Consider the following 23,610-nt stretch of genomic DNA (forward strand, 5'->3'; position numbering starts at 1 on the left):
GATTTTATTTTTTCACCTCTACTTGTTTGGCATACTTTTCCTCGAATCTCGTTCGTTACAGTGCTGGAAAGATGAAGAGACAGAACTCCACCTTGCTTAACCCAGATTTCATATGAGTGGCTACAGTGCCTATGGGTGTTTTGACCTTAATGTGGGCTATCACCATACAAATTCTTGATTCCGTGTACAGTTTCATCCTGTATTCAAGTGTTCTTCAGTGTTTCCCCACACATCTTTCCTTCTCACAGCATCAAATGTTTTCTTTATATCCAGAAAGTCTCACCACAGGTCTTAGTCGGTTCATAGTAGGAGTTAGTCATTAACTTCATAGTAAGGAGTGGAGAGAAGAAATTAAATTAGTTGTCTGTCTCCTCTTCCTGAATCCATATGCTTCTCTCAAGGTTTTTTTTTTCCAGTGTGGATTCTGATCTTACTCCCTGTAATTATTTAATAAAGTTTACCAACTTGAGATGTTACAGTGATACCTCTATAATTAAAGAATTTGTCTATCAACTGTCCTTAAAACTGGAATTACATGCCCATTTTTGGAACAACAGTTACCTTCCCTTCTTTCTATATCTACAAGAGTGTCTGTAGATCCATTGATGTCTTGCAGATCCCATGGCTTTAGTGATTTCCCCATTTACTTTGTCAATACCGGTGTAATTTTTTCCAGTTTTGATGTATTTTCAGGCATATTAGACATCATTCAAAGTTCTCTCTGTCGTATTGTCAGAGCCAAAAGGATGTGACACAGCATTGTCGTCTTGTGTGTGCTGTACATAATTCACAGCTCATCAAAGTAGACTTCAAAGTTTCTTAAACCATGTAATCCATGATGAGATTTACGTTGGTATCTGTCAGATACTTGGAATGTTCCTTATCTCTCTATTTTTCATCATTCCATATAGCATTTTCTTATTTCCATTAACATCCTCTCTCTCAGTTCATCGCTCAACTTGTTAGGCCACTTCTCTCTTTCTTCTGTAACAACTAATCTTGCTTTATTCTCAAAGATTCTATATGGTTCCATACTATGGTCTGTCCAGTCTGTTAAGTATGTTCTAAACACGATCTTCTTGTGTACGCAACAGTTCTTGTTCTTTCATTCTATCATAAAGTTCCCTTCCATTCTCTTCTGCTGCAGATTAGTCTACAGACTTTGTTGGTTATTGTAATAAGATTTTCTTTCAGACCTTTTCATACCTCTCAAACTTTATATACATATCTGCCCTACGAAATGCTGTCTTGATGTTGTATTGGAATTCTACTAGTTCATCACTGGCCTTCAGTTTCCACATCCTGAATGGTTTCTCCTGTGCTCTTCTTAATTCTTCCAGCTTACTGAAAAGCAGACTATGATCAGTCTGTGATCACCAGGGATCACTTTAACTTCCAACAGTCTATTTTGCACCAACAATCTCTTTTGCAGTTGTTTCTCAATCTATAAGTCTACAAGGATTCATATTTTCAATCCCATCTATACCTTGTGATCTTAGGTTTTTTTGTTTTTGACACTGTGAGTTCTCTGCTACAAAACTGTTAGTCATTTGGAAGTCAAGGAGTCTATTACGTTTGGAGTTTCGTGGCTCCCACCCATATGATCGACCCTAGAATACCCTCATAACTATCTCTTACAGTCCCCCACATGGGCATTCATGTCATCTATGATAATTGTTCCTCCCCTTCTTCAGCTTTCCTCATGGTCTTCTTCAAAATTTTCCTTTTGTCTGTAGTGCATAGCACTCAATGATAGTGATATTCTGTGAAGATTTTAATTTTAGTTCGATGTGAAGAATCCATTCAGAAACATTTTACATCTACTACGTTATCTTTCATTCAGTGATCCATAATAATGGAGACTCCATTTTCGGTTTAGGTTCCTCTGAACCATGCTAGATGGTATACCTCTCAAAGTTCTTTCAATCCTTGTCCCTTCTTTTTCATTTTGCTGAGTCCAAGTACATTGATTTTCCTTGTTTATATCAAGTCTAAACATTCCACTGTTTTACCACCTAGCATCCAAATATTAAATTGCCATATTGAAAAACAATATTGACTTTTTTCTTTTCAATCCCCTTGAACCTCGCATCTGTTGAGCCGAGTTTTGCTTCTTTATTTTCGAATGGTACGGTCTAGCATCTCACTCTGCTTTCGCAAATCAACCGCCTTTGCATAAAGACAACTCAAAAATTCCTTGCTGTGGATCTGAAGGGTCTCTGCAGATAAGTTCTTTACTGCTTCTATGGCTCACAATAGCATCTCAAATTTACCTGAATGTCTAGCTTTGTGTATGCAAGTACACACTGTGCATGTCTAATTTTTATTTTATTTTTATAATAGAAGGAAACATTCCACGTGGGAAAAATTATATATAAAATCAAAGATGAGGTGACTTACCGAACGAAAGCGCTGGCAGGTCGATAGACACACAAAAAAACACAAACATACACACAAAATTCAAGCTTTCGCAACAAACTGTTGCCTCATCAGGAAGGAGGGAAGGAGAGGTGAAGACGAAAGGAAGTGGGTTTTAAGGGAGAGGGTGAGGAGTCATTCCAATCCCGGGAGCGGAAAGACTTACCTTAGGGGGAAAAAAGGACAGGTATACACTCGCACACACGCACATATCCATCCACACATACAGACACAAGCAGACATATTCATATATTTATTTTATTTTTGTACACATTGTGTGCACAACTCCATATTTTGTGCTGCAACTGCGGCCAGCAGCTGGCTCAACATAGCTTGTCACATCTGCAACAACAATTGGTCACAAACCAACACTTAGCTGGTTGTGATTGGGGTCTGGAAGTGGTGGTGTTGATGATCATGTGACTGTCTCTGCAACACCATCTTGCAGATAGTTGTCAGTGTCAGTGTGGGCTCCGCTGGTGTCAGACTTGGTGTCAACGGCGGCACTTGGCTCATCACTGGGTGGTGCATTGGCACCAGTCAGTGCTGCAGCCAGTGGTGCCTTGGGAGCCAGGGCCCTGAGGTGGTCAGCCGATTCATCCTCTTAGGTCACGGACTGTCAGTGTATCACTGTACTGGACACTACACTAAGTTTTCTTGTGATTCCTGGGAGAAAGAGACTGTGCACCATGTGGAGCCTCTGACATTTATCCTCCTTTGTCCACCAGACTACTTGTTTTAGTATAACGAGTTTCTCAGAACTCCACAGGTGGGAGTTAGCACGACATCCTGTCCTTGGTTCTTGCCACCCACCTGGCCTTAATTTATGTTAATTTCTTCAGTCTCAGCTTTTCTTCACTGTAACTACTCTTTGCTTCACTCTGTTTTAGTTTTCTACAGCTTTCAATGTGTTTCTCATCTATTTGTCACTGCCCGCTCCCACTTCCGTTATGTGCAATGCACTTAGCTTACTCACTTTTATTAACTCATGCTCTATGTTTTAGTTGTAATCTGTCTTGTATATTACCCTGTCTTCCACCTTTAAGCTCTCAGGTTTTCAAATCTTATCTGATGTAGTCCCCAACAATCAGTCTTTCCTTCTCATCTAGTACGGTAAGTCTCCTCTGACCTGTGGTTCTGGGTGGCTTTCACCAAAATCTACCCCTTTTCCTAGACCTCTCCAGTCCTTTTCCTTCACCCTTCTTCCTTTCCCCTCAACTCTTCTGCCTGAAGGAGCCACTGGCTCCAAAAGCTTGCCAATCACAACAGTTTTTTTATGTGTGTTGGTGAGTAGATTTTTTATCTGTCCAATTAAAAAACTGCCTGTTCTGCTTCCTGAGTGTTCTCACATGGTTGAGGTGTTGGGTGTTGTTAATTGCAGTGAAAATATATATATATATCTCGCATGCTCTTGGTGAACGACTGGAAACATATGACCATGATGACTAAAATAATTTCATGACTATGAAATCTAGTGTTCCTATTGCAGTTGTCACAACTGTTGCTGTTCTATTGCTACACAGACTGTAGAGATGAAATAAATGACCTTTGAAGGCACACTAATCATCACTATTCCCTAACAGATCATTAATTTGCTGATCTCCTGTCCCTGGATCATACCTAGGTCAGACTCGCTCGCCTACTCCCAGTGTGTTGTCACATGGCAATGGATTAATTGAACAAAAGAGTGACAGGATGGAAGCTACACACCAATGAAAGTGAGTAGATACCAGTAATGAAATCACGTATTCAGAAATTAGCATACAAAATTGAGGTAGCCATGTCACAATGTCTTCCTTCAAGCATTGCCCACAAATAATAGCCTCGTGATGAGCAACTGACTTGCTGTATGTCAAGTTAGAAATTACAAATAATTCCATAAATAGTTAAACTAAGAGAATAAATTCCAATCCCTGGACAATGTGGAAAGTAAACCAAATTTCAACATGTTAATGAAAGAAGCCAGTCATGGGTAATAAGTATAATAACAGAAAATAGCGTTTGGACAATAAAGCTTACCACAACTACAACTTGTGGAATTGCAATGCCAGCATCTTGTGGTGCAGATGTTGTGATAGCACTGTCATAATCACCACAAATGCAGTGCACTTCTTAAAATGAGTCGTGGCAAACCAGTAACGGATGGCTGAACACAAGAATGCTTCCAAAGTGATGGAAGGCAACACTTGCAACAAAAGGTGGTGAGTGCCATGTGATCAATCTCATGTATGCCTGTTAAGAAACATCAACTCAGTGGGGTTGAAGAGTAGCTGTCTGTGCTACCTATAATCTCGGATGCCTCACCTTGGTGTCCATCCACAGTTAACGACTAGGCTCCTGCGGCCAACATAAGAGGCAGTAGAAACGAACTGTTAGTGCAGCCTTTCTCTGACAGGCATACTCTCTTTGCCTCTCAGGCTGGGACCCCTTTTTGAGTGCCAAATCTTTAAAAGTTGGAGGAACTGGAATGCCTCCATCGCAATGTGGCTTCAACTTAACTTTGAAATAACAGCCAGGGAAATTTGCTGGACTTCTCTATATTAGGGATTTTTTATTTTAATTGAATTGGGTACATTAAAATTACCCCACCCTCCACTCAACCAATGGTCCTCTGTGTAGGCAAGACATCGGTGGTGCCTGGTTGCTTTGAAAAATTAATAGTGAAAAAAAATGACAATGAAGGTTTTAGATTGATTAATTAATCAATGGAGTGGTTAGAGTTTAATATCAAATTATTCAGAATGTAGTTAGGAGTCTGAATCTGTTACCAAAATTGAAGTAATTTTATTTCTCTCTTTTGCTTTGTGGTGGGAGCTAGTCTAGACAGCTGCCGTGGCCTCACCACATGCTGCATCTATGCCTATATACATCATTGCATTACACGTTGAAGGGGTACCTGTTGGTGTTGTGGTCTTCTCCCCTTGGAAACTGAGGACAGTAAAGCGCCACATTCACACTGGTGCTGCCCTGCTTGTATTTCCATGATCTGGGCACTCAGCAGTATAATATGCAAAGAATTTAGTTGCTTACCTTGCTGCCAACAGCGGTATCCCTTTGCAACTCGGGTTACACACTGTTAAAGCTGTTAATTGCACTGAGATAACTTAAAAATGTTTATGACATATGTAAGTGGCCATTTTTCTCAACCATGTGGACATTTTCTGTAGCAATCAATAAGAAATTAAGTTTTAGTGACTCTAACCTCACACCAAGACCCACACTCAGACTATGGGACCTGATGACTGGGGGTAGCAGCTAACCATGCTTCCCAGAACTCAGGTGGGCACTTGTATGACCCATACAGAGAACTCAGTCCTTGATTGCATCATAATGCATAACGAGCATCATGAAGTTTGCTGATTGACTTCTCATGAGAATAGTGAAAAATTAGAACTGTTAGCCCAAAAATATCTCACTTGTCAACCCATGTAAGGAATGCTTTAAACATATCTGTTGTTTTATACCAGATAAGCAGTGCTTACCATGTGTCCATTAAATATATGCCTCTAGTACATTTTGTTTGTTTCTCAGTATACTAATATTGGTTCAATCAGCACCTTATTTCTAGAGGGCCAATACTAGGAAGGTATTCAAATTGTGTCAAAAGCATTTCTCAATCAATGCAAGTCAGATAAAGGCTAATTCTGGCCCTTGCTCTTTTCTAAAAATGGTTGACTGTACCATATCCACTTTTGAAGTTGACTTTTAGTTTTGCCTGACTTATGTTTCTATGCCATTAGTAATGATCTTACTAATCATTTGGTGCAGTATTGAAATAAGACTGCCAGGTCTGAAGTTTCATCTTTCATGTCTCTCTCTCTCTCTCTCTCTCTCTCTCTCTCTCTCTCTCTCTCATAATCTGGAACTGTTTAGAGAATTAACTTACATGAAGATATAATGGCTGTCACTGTATGAAGTTATATTTTCATTAGCTTTTTTGAATTTGCATAACATTACAATTTCTGTATACCATACCAGCATGTTACCAACTTCTTTCACTCTTTACTTGTTCCAAAATTGACAAACAGGAGTCTTTTATGATGCCTCAAAATTAATATGTAATCAAACCCACCATTGCAGGCTCCTTCCCAGTGTTCAACATTATAATGTATTTTGTTCAATAGTTTCCATTGCACTCGATATTTATCCTTTCATCACAAAGTTTTAAAGTTACTCCTTGCTTCGCTCTGCAGCTGCTATTTTTCTTTAAAATGTGAATTCTCATAATAGATTCAAAATTCTGTCACATGTCATTACATATTGCAGGAAAAATAATATTCAGAAATGTTTGTTGTAAGTGTTGTACATTACACACCGACAACTGCATTGTCACTCATTCAGCCGATTGTGACGGAGCCGCACCCCCCCCTCCCCCCTCCCCCCACCCCTTCTTCTCTGGTGTGTCATTTATCTTTAAATACTACTAGTTCCACTACTACTATAATGAGTGTGTTTGATCATTCGTGATCATCTTTTGCACTATATTATTGAGCTTGAGGGGCCACAAAAAAGCATATTCTTTCAATTTTTAGCTACACATTAATAGACTGTGTCATTTAAACATTAAATGGGGAGAAGGACAGTGAAAACAGATTAATTCGTATTATTACTTTCAGCAGTAGATATGATAATGCTTATGGTATGTTGTTTCTAAAAACTGGTTAACTTTTTATGGCTTAATGTGTCACAATTGTTTGATTATAGAGCTTCTTTGTGTGATGAGATAAAATGTTCAATTTATGTCGGTGTGCAAAAATTTCTATGTACTCAAAACCATTTTTGTTTAGAACTTATTTAAATTATATTTTGCTTCCCAGCATACGAAACAAGTATTCCACGATTCATCAGGCAGAGAGTATCACCATGAGTCTGGTTATTGGCTAGTTGACATGGATGTGAACAGCCCCCAGTCTGTGAAATCCATAGTTCCTCACATAGAACAAGCAAAAATGGTACATACTTCAAGTGAAGAATGTCGCCGCCAACTATATTGTGGCTTCCCATATCTGCTACCTGTCATTACATTCCTGGGGTAAAGACTTAATACAATCATCTTAAAGCTGATGTCCTTTCATTAGAATTATTCTGAATATCTAGTGATTGAAAATGTGGATTGTTCTAGCTAAGCGTATTGTATTCTTACACACAAGTCAAATGCTAGACGTATAAGTTTGCACCACTATTTCACAAATGATTAACAGTGCCCTATCTTTTTAATATTTTGACCACATTTAAAATTAATTTCCAGGAAGACTCACTGGATTCCTGCTCCAGATCCACCAGTTCCAATACCGGTAACACTGAAACTTGTATCCAAGGAAAATATTGGTAAAAATTTGCTGAACATGACATTTACAATAACAGGTAAATAAGTTACTAAACACTGTGTTGTGTAAAACTGCTGTGTCTTAACTATTAAATCTCCAGTGTGTAAGAAATGTGTGAATTTAATCTAGAAAAAAATTAAAGCGGCACTTTCATACTTTGCATATGAAATGTACGTGTATGGGTAAGTGGCAACATACCAGAAATGAGGATGACATGGATGCACCTTTCTGAGTGTGTGATAGACACACTAAGGTGAGGAAACAGCCCATTGTATGAACTTTTTGTCACAGGAAGTAGTATAGGTAAGAAGAGTGTGGTGAGGTTATGGAGTAGGATGGGAAGAGGGAGTGAAGTTAGTGCTGTGAATATGGAAAGAGATTTTTGTATTGAAAAGAAATTTCTGGCATATGCTGAATGTTGCATAATGAGGGAGTGTACTTATTTCATGTCAAGGTGTAAAGGAGAGCTTTTGCTAGTTACTATACTAATCAGTTGTATTTATAATTGATTGAGATTTCGCACTGAAGAACTATGTTACTTGATCACTTTTCTTTAGTTAATGGTACTGAAGTACTTCTATTTTCTTAGAAGATCGATGCAGAAAGCTTAGAAGAGTCTGTGGTTTTAAAAGTCTTAAGATTTTTAAAAAGACTGTATTTGTTGGCTACAACAAATGTAAATATGTAGGCCTGAAATATAGCAATGCCTTCTTGAAGTAGCAACATTCTTTTTACCATAGTATTTGGCATGAAGAAACCACATCCAATGTGATTTCACACATCCATTTTTCCCCCCAGGGGGTCCACAACTCTTTTGTGGATACGTGCGTAGCAAGCACGGGACCCCGAGCTAATGTGGCGTCCTTCCTTTCCAGGCTGCATACCTTCCTTTTCCGCATCCTTCCCTATCCCCTATCTTCGCCCCCCCCCCTCCCCTCCCCTCACCTCTGGCTCTTTCCTTCCCTTTCTCCCCCCCCCCCCCCTCCTCTGGGAGTATGGTTTGTGCCTACGTCTGGAGACGGACACTAGAAAATGTAACACATTCTTCGCTTTCTCTGCTTGCATGTCTTCATCCTTCCTTTGTCCTTCTCTTTTCCTTACCTCTTCTCTTTACCATTTTCTCCGCTGCGGCGTTTGAGACCTCTCTTCTTTCCTTTCCCTTTCCCTTTCCCTTTCCCTTTCTCTTTCTTCCTCCCTGTGTGTGTCTGAAGGCCGACCCACGCATTTTCATGCGTAGCCGGTGACGGGGTAACGCGTAATTCCCCGCCCTGGGTAGACAGGTAGGACACGTACGTACCCCCTGGTAACAGCCAGGCCCAGGGAGGGGTGATTACCCGAGCTGATACCTTCCGAAAGTGCCGATTGGTCCCTCCGTCCGTTTCTCAGGAGGTGTGAACAATCACCTAAGGCGGGAGTGCCCTCAGACAGGGCCCCCACAAGGGAGGAGTGCGCCATCGGAGACGCCGGTAATCATGGGGGATACTTCCGCAATGGTTTCCTCATCTTCCACTATGTCTGCTCACAAGCGTAAGTTCACTGAGTCTCAGCCACAGACAGTTCTTCCATTGTTGCCACAGTTCCTTGTTGTTTCTCGGTCTGACGAAGGTCACGACTCCTCCACGGTCAACCCTTTCATTATTCAGAAAGGTGTCGATGCAATTGCAGGTCCTGTAAAGTCTTGGTCCAGACTACGGAATGGCACCTTGTTGTTAGAAACAGTCAGTGCCCTCCAGGCACAAAAATTGCTGCGTACTTCACTGCTCCACACCTTCCCTGTCCGGGTGGAAGCGCACCGCACTTTAAATTCCTCACGTGGAGTCATTTATACACGCTCTCTCGACGGATTGTCTGACGAGGAAATTCAACACTACCTGTCTGACCAGGGCGTAACGGCTGTTCATAGAGTTACGATAAGGGTTTACACGAACATCGTTCCAACCCGTACTGTCTTCTTGACATTTGACAGAGTTCAACTCCCATCGAAAATAAAAGCGGCCTATGAGAGAATTTCCGTTCGCCCCTACGTCCCAAACCTTACACGTTGCTATCGGTGCCAGCGGTTCAATCATACCAGCCAGTCCTGTTCCAACCCGGCCAAATGTGTTACGTGTGGCAAGGATGCCCATGAGGGTGCTTGTCCACCTCCATCCCCTCGTTGCATCAACTGTATGGGTGACCACGCTTCTTCCTCTCGAGATTGCCCCATTTTTAAAGACAAAAAGCTCATTCAGGAAATCAGAGTGAAGGAAAAGGTGTCAACGTTTGCTTCTCGAAAATTATTCACCAGTCGAAAGTCCACTGTGCCTCAGACAGGAAAATACAACACGGTCCTTGCCTCTCCTCGGCCAACAAAGGAGGCGGCCACGTAGACATGTGATCTCACCTTTAGTGACACGGTCGTCAGATCGGCCAGCGCAAAGATCGCCCGTTCAACCTCCTCACTTTTGCCTGCTCACTCTATGGCTCACCCTTCATCGGGTTCTGCTAAATCTTGATCCAAAAAGTCAGACACCCGGATTTCCAAAAAAGAGCATACTTGTGAAGATTTTTTACGTACCGCAACTTCACAACCATCGGTTCCTCCCTCATCTAAACATCATGTTTCCAAGAAGGCTAATAAGAAACCCAGTTCCTCTCCTTCTCCGCCACGGCGTGTCTCATCTACAGCACCACCTGGTGGTAACCGCCCTCGGCCGTCTTCTGTGTCACCGAGGCGCACTGCTGGCGGCTAATCAACTGGCTGATCGCTGGTGGCAGGAGCTGCTCCTGAACAACCTATGGATCAGGATCTTCTGCCTTCGGCTGAGTGCCGTTCCACACTGTGGGTCGCAAGCTCTGAGCAGTCGTTGAGTTGACGGCAACCTTGGTCACATTCTTCCATTTTCTGTCCACCCTATGTCCATTATCCATTGGAATATCCGCGGCATTCGAGCCAGTCGGGATGAATTGACAGTCCTCTTACAATCCTACTCGTCGGTCATCTTCTGTCTTCAGGAAACAAAGCTGCATCCCCATGACCGCTTTGTTTTCCCCCATTTTCAGTCCATCCAATTTGATCTCCCCTCTGTTGAAGGCACTCCAGCACATGGAGGACTCGTGATTCTTCTCCATAATACTCTCCATTATCACCCAATCCATTTAAACACTTCCTTCCAAGCTGTCGCCGTCAGTCTTTCCCTTTCCGGATACACGTTCTCTCTTTGTACTATATACATTCCATCGTCCACACCAATGGCACGAGCTGATCTCCTTCATCTTCTTGGTCAGCTTCCACCCCCCTATTTGCTGGTTGGGGACTTCAATGCCCACCACCCACTTTGGGGATCTCCACATCCTTGTCCGTGTGGCTCATTATTGCTAGACGTCTTCCACCAAGCACATCTTGTTTGCCTCAACATTGGGGACCCTACATTTTTGTCTGCCTCCACGACAAATTTCTCTCATTTGGGCCTTCTGGTCGGTAGTGTTCCACTAGCTCGGAGCTTCGAATGGTTCGCCCTTGATGATACACACTCGAGTGACCACTTTCCATGTGTCCTTCGACTGTAGCCACAACTGCCATATATGCGCCAGAGACGCTGGAAGTTTGCTCAAGCCGATTGGACACTTTTTTTCATCTCTAGCGATATTCGATGACCGTCACTTTCCTAGCGTCAACGATGAGGTCAGTCATATTACAGACATTATTCTTACAGCTGCGGAACGTTCAATACCTGGCACCTCCGAATTGCCCTGGCGCCCCCCTAGTTCCTTGGTGGAACGAGGCATGCTGTGACGCAATACGTGAGTGGTGACGTGCTCTTCGCGTTTTCAGACACCATCCTACATTGGCCAACTGCATCCGCTATAAGCAGTTCCGTGCGTGGTGCCGTCGCATCATCTGCGATAGCAAGAAGGCAAGCTGGGACTTATTTACTAGCTCATTTAACACCTTCACTCCCTCCTCGGAAGTTTGGAGTCGGATTCGACGGTTATCAGGCGCTCCTAGTTTCTCCCCAGTCTCTGGGCTCACTGTCGCGCATGATACATTAGTGGACCCCGTCGCAATTTCTAAGTCATTGGGTCAATACTTTGGTGAGATTTCGAGCTCTTCAAATTACCTGCTAGCGTTCCTCCCGAAGAAACGTGCAGCGGAAGTGTGACCTCTTGCTTTCTCCTTTCAAAATCGCAAAAGCTGCAATACTGTTTTCTCCATGCGGGAAGTCCAACATGCACTCCCTTCTTCTCGCTCCTCCGCCCCAGGACCGGATGGTATCCACATCCAAATGTTGCTGCATTTATCATACCATAGTCTGTGTTACCTCCTTCACCTTTATAATCGAATTTGGACCGACAGTACTTTTCCCATACGATGGCGGGAAGCTATCGTCGTTCCTGTTCCGAAACCTGGAAAGGACAAACATCTCCCCTCTAGCTATCGCCACATTTCTCTCACGAGTAGTGTATGTAAGGTTTTGGAGCGTATGGTGAATTGCTGTTTAGCTTGGTGGCTGGAATCCCGCAGTCTTTTAACACCTGCCCAATGCGGTTTCCAAAAGCATCGTTCTGCAGTTCACCATCTTGTAGCTCTCTCCACTTATATCGTGAACAATTTTCTCCGGAAACGCCAAACAGTAGCAATATTTTTTGATCTGGAGAGAGCATACGATAACTGTTGGAGGACAGGCATCCTCTGCACACTGTTCTCTTGGGGCTTTCGCGGTTGGTTGCCCCTTTTTCTTCGCGAATTGATGGCAGAGCGCACATTTAGGGTGCGGGTGAACACTACTCTCTCCCGTACTTTCTCCCAAGAAAACGGGGTACCCCAGGGCTCCATGCTAAGTGTTCTACTGTTTGCCATTGCCATAAATCCAATTATGGATTGTCTCCTTCCTGATGTCTCGGGCTCCCTCTTTGTGGACGATTTTGTGACCTCCTACAGCTCTCAACGGACCAGCCTTCTTGAACGACGTCTTCAAGGCTGTCTTCATCGCATCCACTCTTGGAGCATCGAAACAGGCTTCTGCTTTTCTCCCAGTAAGACGATTTGTGTTAATATTTGGCGTCGTACGGAGTTTCTTCCACCTTCCTTACATCTAGGGCCTGTCAACCTTCCATTTTCGGATGTCACTAAATTATTGGGTCTTATGTTTGACAGAAAACTGTGCTGGTCCTCCCACATTTCCTATCTTTCGGCTCGCTGTCTGTGATCCCTCAAGGCCCTCCGTGTCCTGAATGGTACCTCCTGGGGAGTGGACAGAGTGGTCCTTCTCCGCCTCTGTCGCGCCTTAGTGTGCTCAAAATTGGACTATGAAAGCATAGTTTACTCCTCTGCTCGGCTGTCTATTCTTCGGTGTCTCGACTCTATCCACCACCGTGGATTACGTTTAGTGTCTGGAGCTTTTTACACCAGCCCTGTGGAAAGCCTTTATGCCGAGACTGCTGAACCTCTGCTGTCTAATCGGCAAGCTGTCCTTCTAAGTCTTTAAGCTAGCCATTTGTCTTCCATGCCCGCTAATCCGGCCCATGACATTTTTTTCGACACCTCCATGGATTTAGGGTATGCAGGCCGCCCTTCCTCCCTACTACCACCGGCAGTCCACTTCCGTCAACTGCTCCATTCTCTTTCTTTCCGCTTTCTTCAAACTTTCTTGACAACTTGGGGTACGGCACCGCCTTGGCTCTGTCCCCGGACCTGCCTGCTCTGTGATCTTTGTCAGTTTCCACAGGATGGTACCCCTCCACTTGTTTATCGTTGGGCATTTTCTGCTCTATGCGCAAAAATGAAGGATGCCCCATTTATTTACACTGATGGCTCAAAGACATCATTTGGTGTAGGGAGTGCCTATATTGTTGGAGACACCCCAAATCGATTTAGAGTTCCCGACCAGTGTTCGGTTTATACTGCGCAGCTTTACGCTGTTCTCCAGGCTGTCCAATACATCCGTCCGCATCAGCAGATACAGTATGTTATCTGTTCAGATTCTCTCAGCTCTCTCCTCAGTCTCCAAGCTCTTTACCCTGTCCACCCTCTGGTCCAGCGGATTCAGGACTGCCTATGCTTGCTCCACTTGGGGGGCGTCTCGGTGGTGTTCCTCTGGATCCCATGATACGTTGGTATCTGTGGAAATGAGGCCGCCGATATAGCGGCCAAGGCTGCAGTCTCTCTTCTTTGGCCAGCTATTTGCACGATTCCCTTCGCCGATCTACGGAGTGTTTTATGTCGTCGTGTTGTTTTTTTTTTATGGCATGCACATTGGTTGACACTTCCCCATAATAAATTGCGGGACGTGAAAGCTCTTCCCTGTGCTTGGACCTCTTCCTCCCGAATGCGTCGTCGGGAGGAGGTAATTTTAACTAGACTCCGGATAGGGCACTGTCTTTTTAGCCATCGACATCTTTTAAGCGGCGATCCTGCCCCACTCTATCCCCACTGCTCTCAGCTGTGGACGGTAAGACACCTTTTACTTGAGTGCCCCTATTTTACTCCGTTATGCGCCTGTCTACAGCTGTCTCCTGAAATATCGTCCATTTTAGCAGATGACACGCGCTCAGCCGATCACGTTCTTGAGTTTATTAGTGCCAGTGAGATGACGTCAGTCATTTGAAACTTATTTTGGGGACAACCAACCCTTTTCTGTAGTGGTTTTTTAAGCTTTCCTTCTGCTTTTAGTTTCTCCAATTTTTTGAGTTTCGTTCCCATTGCTGCTGGTTTCCATTTTCGTTTTTTACCTTTTCATAAGTCACAGACCGGGTGCTAATGACCATAGCAGTTTTGTGCCCTAAAACAAAAAACAAAAAAATCCATTTTATAACTTATTTTTTAGTATCAACGATCCACTTATCCCCAGATGTAGTGTACGTGGCAACTTCTCTTATCCTTGTGTACCTCTGGATGAATGTACATATGTTACTGGAATATTGTTTTTATTAATAAGATAAATGCATACTTAAATACAGATAACAGAATTAAGTGTTGCTTAAAAGTTCATGATACTCATCCACAGGAAAACTCCTTGAATGTTGTACATGACCAGGGAAAGCTCACACATCATCTGTTCAATTTCCATTATCTATTTTCAGGGTGAGTGCCGGAGTGCGGGGAGGGAAGAAAGGAAACTCCACTGTGTGTGTGTGTGTGTGTGTGTGTGTGTGTGTGTGCGCGCGCGCAGGGTGCCAGATTTGATGGAACAAACACTGCCCTCTGTGTTACCAACAAGAGGAATATGCTGCACATTTTGTTCTTTGTGTGTAGCACCAGTAGAGATTAAGACAGATGTACAGGTTTGATCAACATCTCAAGCTTGCAATTGAAATGATGTTCCTTATAACTTGATAAGTCTACATATTGATGTAGACAATGATCATGTAAGGCATTATGCCCTCTCATTCATTAAAATTGTGAAAGTTGTAATTTTTACGTTGATTTTAGTGGCCAAGACGATGCAGATGCACCTGTTACTGTATCAGAATGAGCTTACTAAAAATATTTCAAATACATGATAAGGTTTTTACTCCAATGAATAGATTTTATGGGAACCACTGTTTTCTTTCAACTGATTGGATCTGTTTGGCTTTACAAACACCCAAAATTTAGTGTAGAGAAATGAAGTGCTAGATATCACAGTATAATTTCAAAGAAAATCTAAGGGAGGAAACTTCTAACACTATCTACCATCTGCCACATGCAGCATAGTAGCTTGCAGATGACAGATTATTGTGCAAACATGTGTTGCTTGAATGTGGTCATTCCCTTTGACTGGTAACTGGAAGTGGTCGTGTCTGTGTTGACATTATGTAAATTGCTGGTGGTGTATGATATATTGGAGGGCTTGGTCAGAAATAAAAGTGATAGAAGTCAGAAACTCCAGATGGGCAATCATTTAGAAAAAAATGACATTTTAGGCATAGTTCTGTGATACTGTAGGTTTACTATTCCCTAGTGTTTTCTTTCCTTGGTAGAAGTCACCTCAAGGGAGATCAATTTTTGTTCTATCTGTTGTTTTTTTCTTCTGTAAATATTTTTGTTCTATCTGTTGTTTTTTTCTTCTGTAAATAATTTTGTCACCATGACTTAGTAAACTAATTGTTTGGTAGTATTCACACCTGTCACCAACTGTTTCCTTTATAATTGCAATTATTGCATTCTTCTTGAAGTCTGTGGGTATTTAACCTGTCTGATTTATTTTGCAAATTTGCGAATTAGGTGGATTTTTTTTTGTGTGTGTGTGTGTGTGTGTGTGTGTGTGTGTGTGTGTGTGTGTGTGTGTGTGTGTGTTCTCCAAAGGATCTAAATAATTCTAGGAGAATCTCACCTACTGAAAATGCCATATCTCCACTTTGATCAGGGCTTCAAATCCAACATACTCTGCAAGCAGACGACAAATGCAGACCTGTGAACACTGTACCACCTCAAACGTCATGGAGTGGGGAGCCATGCAGAGACTTCAGAGGAGACAATCTAGATAACATTTACTTCTTAGACTAACTAATATTGCAACAAGAAACACAAAAGGCATTTTAAAGAAGATTGCGCTGCAATAAGTTTAACAAATGAACTAAAAATTTAATGCTCCCACAAAATGTTACACTGAAATAGTTATATATTTCTCATTCTACTTAACCATAAATAATGAATGTAATGATTTTAATCAGTTTGTGCACTCTTTATCTTCTTACTCTTTTTTTCTGTATTCAGTGAAATGATTCATGTGCTTTGTAGATGTAGTGTGCAGTTAAGGTTACAGTCTGACATTTTCACGTAGGAATTTTAAAGCTCTTTGGTGTTGGAAATACTTCTTCAAAGATCGATGTGGAACAAAATATTCATATTATGCCTGTAGCCGTCTTGTGTAAATGAGGAAATCAATCTTGATGGAAGTCCTTGCAGAAATCTAGAACATTTGCCTTGTTATTAAATTTGTCATTGATGTCCATGTACATAAAGCTGCAGGTCAGTGCAAATGTCAGCAATATTCACTGAATGCCGTAGCACACCTCACTCTTAAATCAAAACTGGAATTCTTCCTCTATTATGTAGAACTGGTTGACAGTTTTTGTCTGTTTTAATACCGGAGTCCTTCAATGAAGATAATTTTACAAAAGAAATTGCATTTCCTTTGTCAAACTGATTCTTGAAAAGTGAGAATTTAATATTGAATGCTTGTATATGGTCAGTGAAATGTTCCAGCTGACCCTTACCCAGAAGTGAAGACTCTGTTGCTGCTGGTTAATAACTTCAGGAGAGATCTAAAATTGGCACATTCGAAGTTCATGCTCCATTATATTATCAATTGTAAAAGCACCACCACACATATATTTTGCTAAAGCGACATTCCTTGCACATAAATTGGATACCTCTGACTACATTGGGTATTGGTTATGGGAAGCTTTTTTCATTTTCTCTTTCACTTCTGCAAGGAATTCTGATTTATTTCCAACAGGGTTGGCACTGCTGCCTGCAGTCACACAAACTAAGAAGTTCTGTGATGAACCTATATTTTCTAAACTTCCTTGAACTTTATAATTGTATCCTTCATTGCTAACTACCTCCATGAGCTTTTCTCTGACCTCACTGTTCACACCTTCTATAAAAATGTCCTGGTGTGCCATAACAAACTCCTTCCAAAGATATATAGGATGGCTCTGTCCGTTGTCTGCCATATCCTGTATGTGATGCAGTAGTGTCATGTTTAATGGTACCCTATAAACAGTTACATCAGAAAACTACTCCCAGTGCAGATTGAAATGTGGAGACAGTGTCGTTGGGACAGCATTGTGTATCATCATTATTGCTACTAGGTGCCACAGCTGTCAAAAATGATCCTCACCTGTCTCTTTCCTTGTGTTGTCATGACCACAATGTGCAGATGCGTATCCATCATTCTCCACTGTGCTGCCACTGCTAAGGTCATGAGCAGGAGCCTGAACAGTTAATAGTACTCATGCACATATTCAGTGAGTTGTCAAGCCCTGATGGAGGTCATTCAGTGCTGTGTCAAATTCTTCTCACAGTTTTGTATATCCTATCTCACCTTTATCTTCCTTTTCTATAATATTGTGTACTAGTATTTACTATGTATAGCCCTTTTATGCATTGCTTCCACCCTTTAGCCTTCCCTGTTTTGCTTAGTATTGGATTTCCAGCAGAGTTGATATTCCTGTAACTGCTTGCCTTTTCTTCAATAGTTCCTTTACTTTTTCCTATAGGTGGCATCTATCTTTCAAACAGTTATGCAAGCTGCTACAGCTTTACATTTATCTTCTGGACAGTCCTGCTTCACCATTTTGCTGTAATAAATGTGTGTCTATATACTGTTTTACTTGAACTGTAGTTCAATAAATGATTAGAGGTGACGAACACAGGTTAAAAAGAAAATTTGGAAAATGTTACATTTGAAAAATGTTACTTTGAAAAATGTTAAATAAATGAGTTAAAAGAGAAATGAAATTTATGATGAGAATGGTAGTTGTGTCCCTGTTTCCATAGGACTCAATTCAAGATAATATAATAATTAAATAACTGCATTTTACTAAGACTCCAGCTGAATTATATTGTTAAATGTCATACAGACATGATGAGCCAGTCATACATTTCACATATCAGCAATTGAGAAATCTTTCATTAATGTAAATAAATCTTCACAAAAAAATTGGCACTTTACTCATTGTATTTATATCTTTATCTGTGATTGCACACTACATAACTTGGAATGAGCACCAGGCCACTCTGTTATGTGTAATGCTTTGCAGTATGGTTATTCCAGAAGCAAATAAGTATTACTTTTTCTCTCTCCTTGTGTCTGACATACCACTTACTGTGGAATGTATATGCTTGCAACTTTATTTCCCTTTTCAATATGTCTTGAATAAATACAACTGTATATTATGTGTGTGACTAGATACTATCAAATTTTACTGTATTAAATAGCATTAAATTTTATTTTTCTCATCTTTTTCAGGACCAGACCATATGGGGATAATGATGGCTCCTGCCAATGGATTTCAGCTCCAAAGCTGGAGTTTTGTTGAAGGTGAGCCACTTGTAGGTCCAAAGTGGAATGAGAGGGACACATACTTCATTTATTATGGCTGTGCTTCAGATCCAGTTCCTTGGACATTCTGGATAATTCTAAAGGTAAGAAAACCTCAACGAGTGCTGTCTGAGAAAAATACTGTGTTATTGCTTTTCTAATTTACGCTAATGAAATAGAAAGCCGAAATAAGCATAACCCTGTGATTTAGTTAGCTTGTATTAATAGAAATCCACATTCACACATTAATACTTTCATTCATTTAATGATAGAAATTGGAACCACTCAACTAAATAATTGAAAAATCCAATGTTGAAATAAAGACCGACTTGCGGCTATTGCATCACCCCAGGTACATCATAATAATAATTTTAAAAAAAAACTTTAAGCAAAAATATGAATTATCTTCAACATCATTATTTTGCAAATTTAATAATACATTTTATTATGTATGCAACATACACCAATAAGTGTGTTCAGATTAAAGTGAATGCAAATGAAATGATGTTGGTGGTGGAGAAAGCAGAAGACACTCACTCAGTGTGAGTGCACAATAAATGAAAGGAAGAAACATAAACTGTGTGTGTGGCTTTTCACTCATGGGTAGTAGAAGCTGTGAATGCCAGAGCAATATAATGATAGCTTGACCACCACCATCCATTGAGTGTATGGGGTACCCCTGATTGCTGAAACTGAACCTTTTAACCATATGAAATGTGCATGTAAGACAAACTGACCAGAACAAGAAATATACACATTACCAGAAACAACTAAAAGCCCATGACAATGATAATACTAAGCATATATTTCTCTTAAAATTCTGTTTTTTCAGTGTTTCTTCATGCAGAACTGGTTTTCTATTTAGTCTTTCTCCTTTGCATTATCAGTAACTTCATGTAGATTTGTCTAAATTACATTGCAAGGCAGCACACTCAAAATATTTGCTTGGTGAGTATGATGTTCTTTCTTTCTTTCTTGCATGTATTTTCAGTATATTTGTAAGAGTTTCAGTAGAAATACTGGGGGCCACTACTGTATTTTACATTAGTATAGTATGTGAGGCTATAATATTCTGCAGGATTCAGCTGACTACAATTTAATGGAGTTTGTGTCCCTGCAAAACAAACTCGCTCAGTTTTTTGCAGTCATGGATTTTATTTTTGTTTAGGGTGAAGGAAGAATTAACGAAACACTGGACATAGCAGTGACAAGTCATTTTCTACATGGACTGCACAAGACTTCACCAGGACTTGACCAGCTGTTACAGTACTTCCCATCATGGACAACTGTATCAGCCTGGGTTGCAACATACTCCTCATGGAAATTTTGAAGTTCTGAACTGTTAAACACAGTATAGACATAATGAATGAATCAAGTTGCACAGGACTTGGTTCATGGATTTTATTTTGTCTCCTGTAGGAGACACGTGGTAAATGTACAGTTTTGTAATACTTTTTTAAAACTGGAAGGGCCTCTGCTGTTATTGCTGGCACTATTTTAGTAGAAATATTTTTTTCCCCTGTTAAATATTCATTTTTGAGTGACACCATTAGTTTACAGAATGTATTGTTAAGAACAGTATTTACTTAATTTTTTTATTCCTTTTATATTACATTGATCTCTCAGGAATCAGTAGTAATCTTTGGAATATTTTGTGTCTATATATGAATTTTGATTCCTGTACTGTCCATAAACACATGGTCCACTTCAGCCTTAATTAACACTAAGAGTTATATGTTTATTTGAAAAGCTTTTTTACAGTTATTAAGTACTGGTAATATCAGCAGAATGTAATAAATATTATACAACTACTGTTTGGTATCAATCCTACCTTTTAGTCGGGCATCATAAGCTATTTGTAACTAACATTATGTGAAAAGACACAGATGTGTGATATGGCAATACATAGAAGAAACACATACGGAACTCATGTGCAAGTATTGAATATTGTTTACCTATAATTTGTAACTTGTATTTAAAATTTTTGTAAGCCCTTTCAAGTTGGATAGGAAACAATTTTTGAGCAGTATTTTTTTAAGTGTGCTGTGTTATCATATAAAGCGTTGTTGAGATTGAATATTAGCTATTAAGGCTGTGTAGAAAAAAGTGTAAAAGAAATGGGCAGATAATATCTACCACTACAATCATTAACATATCTACAAAATGTTTTTTTAAATGCTAAATTTGTTAACATTGTTGAGAGAGTATAGTTTTTTATAGATGTTTCCGTATTGGACATTTAAGAAGGGACATTATTTGTTTGCTTCGCAGCAGTTGCTAATTTTGTTGTTTGAAAAACCTATTGTCTAAGCGATCATAAGTTTACTATTCATAGACAAGCTGTTAAAATGTGTTGTAGTAGAGAAGAAATGTAGACAGCTTTCATCCCGGGAACAGTGTCTGTATTATCTTTTTGATACAGATCCTTAAAAATCAAGTTTTACGTGACAGTGATAAAAATGTTCAAAGTATTAACCAGTACTTAAGTATACATGTTGCATACAATAGTTGTGTGTGGATGAGAATATTTATGATGAAAATGGAAGTGATCTGCCCGTGCAAGTCAAATTATTGTTGTTGTTGTTTTTTTAACTGCTTTTAATTGTGATAAAAGTGTGCATGCTTATCGAAATAAGATTCAAAGATACGAATGTTAGAAATTCGTATGTTTTGTTAGTATGTTCAAGGAAGTTGAATGTGAGTCTAGTCCTGTTTTTGTGATCTGTTGTGTTTGTTATTACAACAGAGTGGTCTACACAAATGTTTGTATTCACAGCTAATTACATTTATTCCATGGTTTGAAACTTTGTTCTTAAGAGGATGATAAAAAATTGAGGTTGACAGTTTCTTGCAGTATGTGCTGTTTTATTGTTGTTTTGTATTTACACACACAAGTCTCATACCATCACACTACATAACCAGCATTTTTAATCACTGTCTTTCCTTCCCTTCTTCATCCCTCTTCTGCCAGTCTTTCTACTTTAGTAGTCTCCAATAAGCTATTGACACTACCCACTAGGTTATACTGATTTCAGTTGTCTCTTTTTGCGCCACTGTTTTTTACTGAAAGTATATAATATCTCATCGTAGTCAGATTTAGACTTAATGAATATGTGCAGTTCACAAATTGGGGAGGGGGGGGGGATGCATATATCACTCAATTAATGTGTGTTCGAGTGGAATTGTGATGCTAATTTTCAGGAAACTTGTGTAATCAGTTATATGATTTAGAAATTGTCAGTAGGGTGTTCTCAGTGATCATATTTTGTTTATGTGCCTATAAACAGCATTTGAGCAGCATGCCTGATTCAGTGATACGAAATAGTAAACTGACACCTCTTTAAGGCGCTGAGAATTTGTGACTGTATGTGGAAATGCTTCTGCTCAGTAGTATGCTGTAAACTCAGAATTTTTAATCAGTATGAGCATCTACATGTGTGTGCACTCGGTATTCATGTAACAACAATCTTAAATGATTATTACTGTACAAAATCGTTGCGGCCTTCCTAGCCACTTGTTGACATATTGCCTGTTGACTTCCTTCTTGCATTCTTCATCTAATGTTTTGTCATAGATTTTTCTGACATTTTGCAGCCACTCACTGTGGTGAAACATTTAAAAAAAATTGTACAACATTGTCCAAAAAATCTGAAATGGAAACCATCAGGCAGTATACCAATTATTATTTTAGCAGCACTGAAGTAATCTTTCCATATTTTTCAAATTGGCAACATACTGGTTCAAACATAAAATTTCAACACTGTTATTGTGGTTAATAATCATGAGAACTGCCACATCCATGTCAGTTATCACCCTGTAATGTATATTTTTACCATTGTGTACAAAATGATAAATTATTCCACTTCAGGTTTCAAAATCAAGGTTTGACAAAATATAATAATGGTTGAAGCAGGTGCTGAAACATCCTACCACATGCTCATAAAAATAGAACATTCAATGTATAACTATGCCACATGCAGTTTTGCAGGTAGTACAGTTATCAGCTAAAGACTTCTTGATTTCAATATACATTCAGTTTGTGTTTTCATTTGTTGGTAACACATGTCCTGAAATATTATTTCTTTCATAATGCCTAAAATCAAATTAGTCATACACTTTACCTAGATTCACTCAGCTGGTACACTATTTAAAACAATATGGCAGCTGATATGAAAGTGTACTTGTTTCATGCTCATGGTTACTATCTTTATTTCAATGTAAGTTAATTTTGCATGTAGAATACTCAATAAAATACTGTTATGGGTTTACCTGTTTTATAAACAAATATTTTGTTTCTTCCCTTACTAAATCTGACACGCCTGCATTGAGCTGTTTGTTCACCCCAAGTCTAGCATATTCTCTGTATTAGGTTATGTGGACTGGAGAAGTTGTGTGTCAAAGATGTTTATGAAACTAAGATGATACTTCTGCAAGTATCCTCTGCCTTTAAACTACAGATTTACATTGTGTGTGCACAATTTGATTATTTTTCAGCAATCACTAGCATGTTTGTATTTCATATACAGTAAAACTTGCTCAAAATGGAATTGTCTGGAATTGAAATAATTTTCCAAATTGGACAAGTTTCCGAATTACACAAAACTCACTTGGGCTATGTAAAATTTGTCAGGTATCGTGCACAAAACTACAATAGAAACTTCTAATTATGCATATACTGTATTTACATACCTTCAATCCATCACAGTAGATGTTCATTTACTGTATATTGGACAATAGAACACTGGACTATTATACTAATTGATAAATAACACGGCATTTCTAAATTTTTACCAGAACTTTAAATTTGTTTATTATGGTATGTACATACATATTACTCTCATGTTTATTTGCTT

General features: G+C 39.9%; 1 protein-coding gene across 2 annotated transcripts in view; it reads left to right on the plus strand.

The window, feature by feature from the left end:
- LOC126480806 (endoplasmic reticulum metallopeptidase 1-like) overlaps nt 1-23,023 on the plus strand; it is a 300,067-nt gene extending 277,044 nt beyond the window's left edge. For both annotated transcript variants that reach the window (XM_050104129.1, XM_050104128.1), the window contains 4 exons: nt 7,236-7,450; nt 7,667-7,782; nt 18,686-18,861; nt 19,926-23,023. In XM_050104129.1, the coding sequence (XP_049960086.1) occupies nt 7,236-7,450; nt 7,667-7,782; nt 18,686-18,861; nt 19,926-20,087 (669 nt within the window). In that variant the 3' untranslated portion in view covers nt 20,088-23,023. The remainder of the gene's footprint in view (nt 1-7,235; nt 7,451-7,666; nt 7,783-18,685; nt 18,862-19,925) is intronic.
- Nucleotides 23,024-23,610: the final 587 nt, after the last annotated feature.

This window comes from Schistocerca serialis, chromosome 5, assembly GCF_023864345.2.
Source record: "Schistocerca serialis cubense isolate TAMUIC-IGC-003099 chromosome 5, iqSchSeri2.2, whole genome shotgun sequence".
In the NCBI taxonomy this organism is placed as follows: domain Eukaryota; kingdom Metazoa; phylum Arthropoda; class Insecta; order Orthoptera; family Acrididae; genus Schistocerca; species Schistocerca serialis.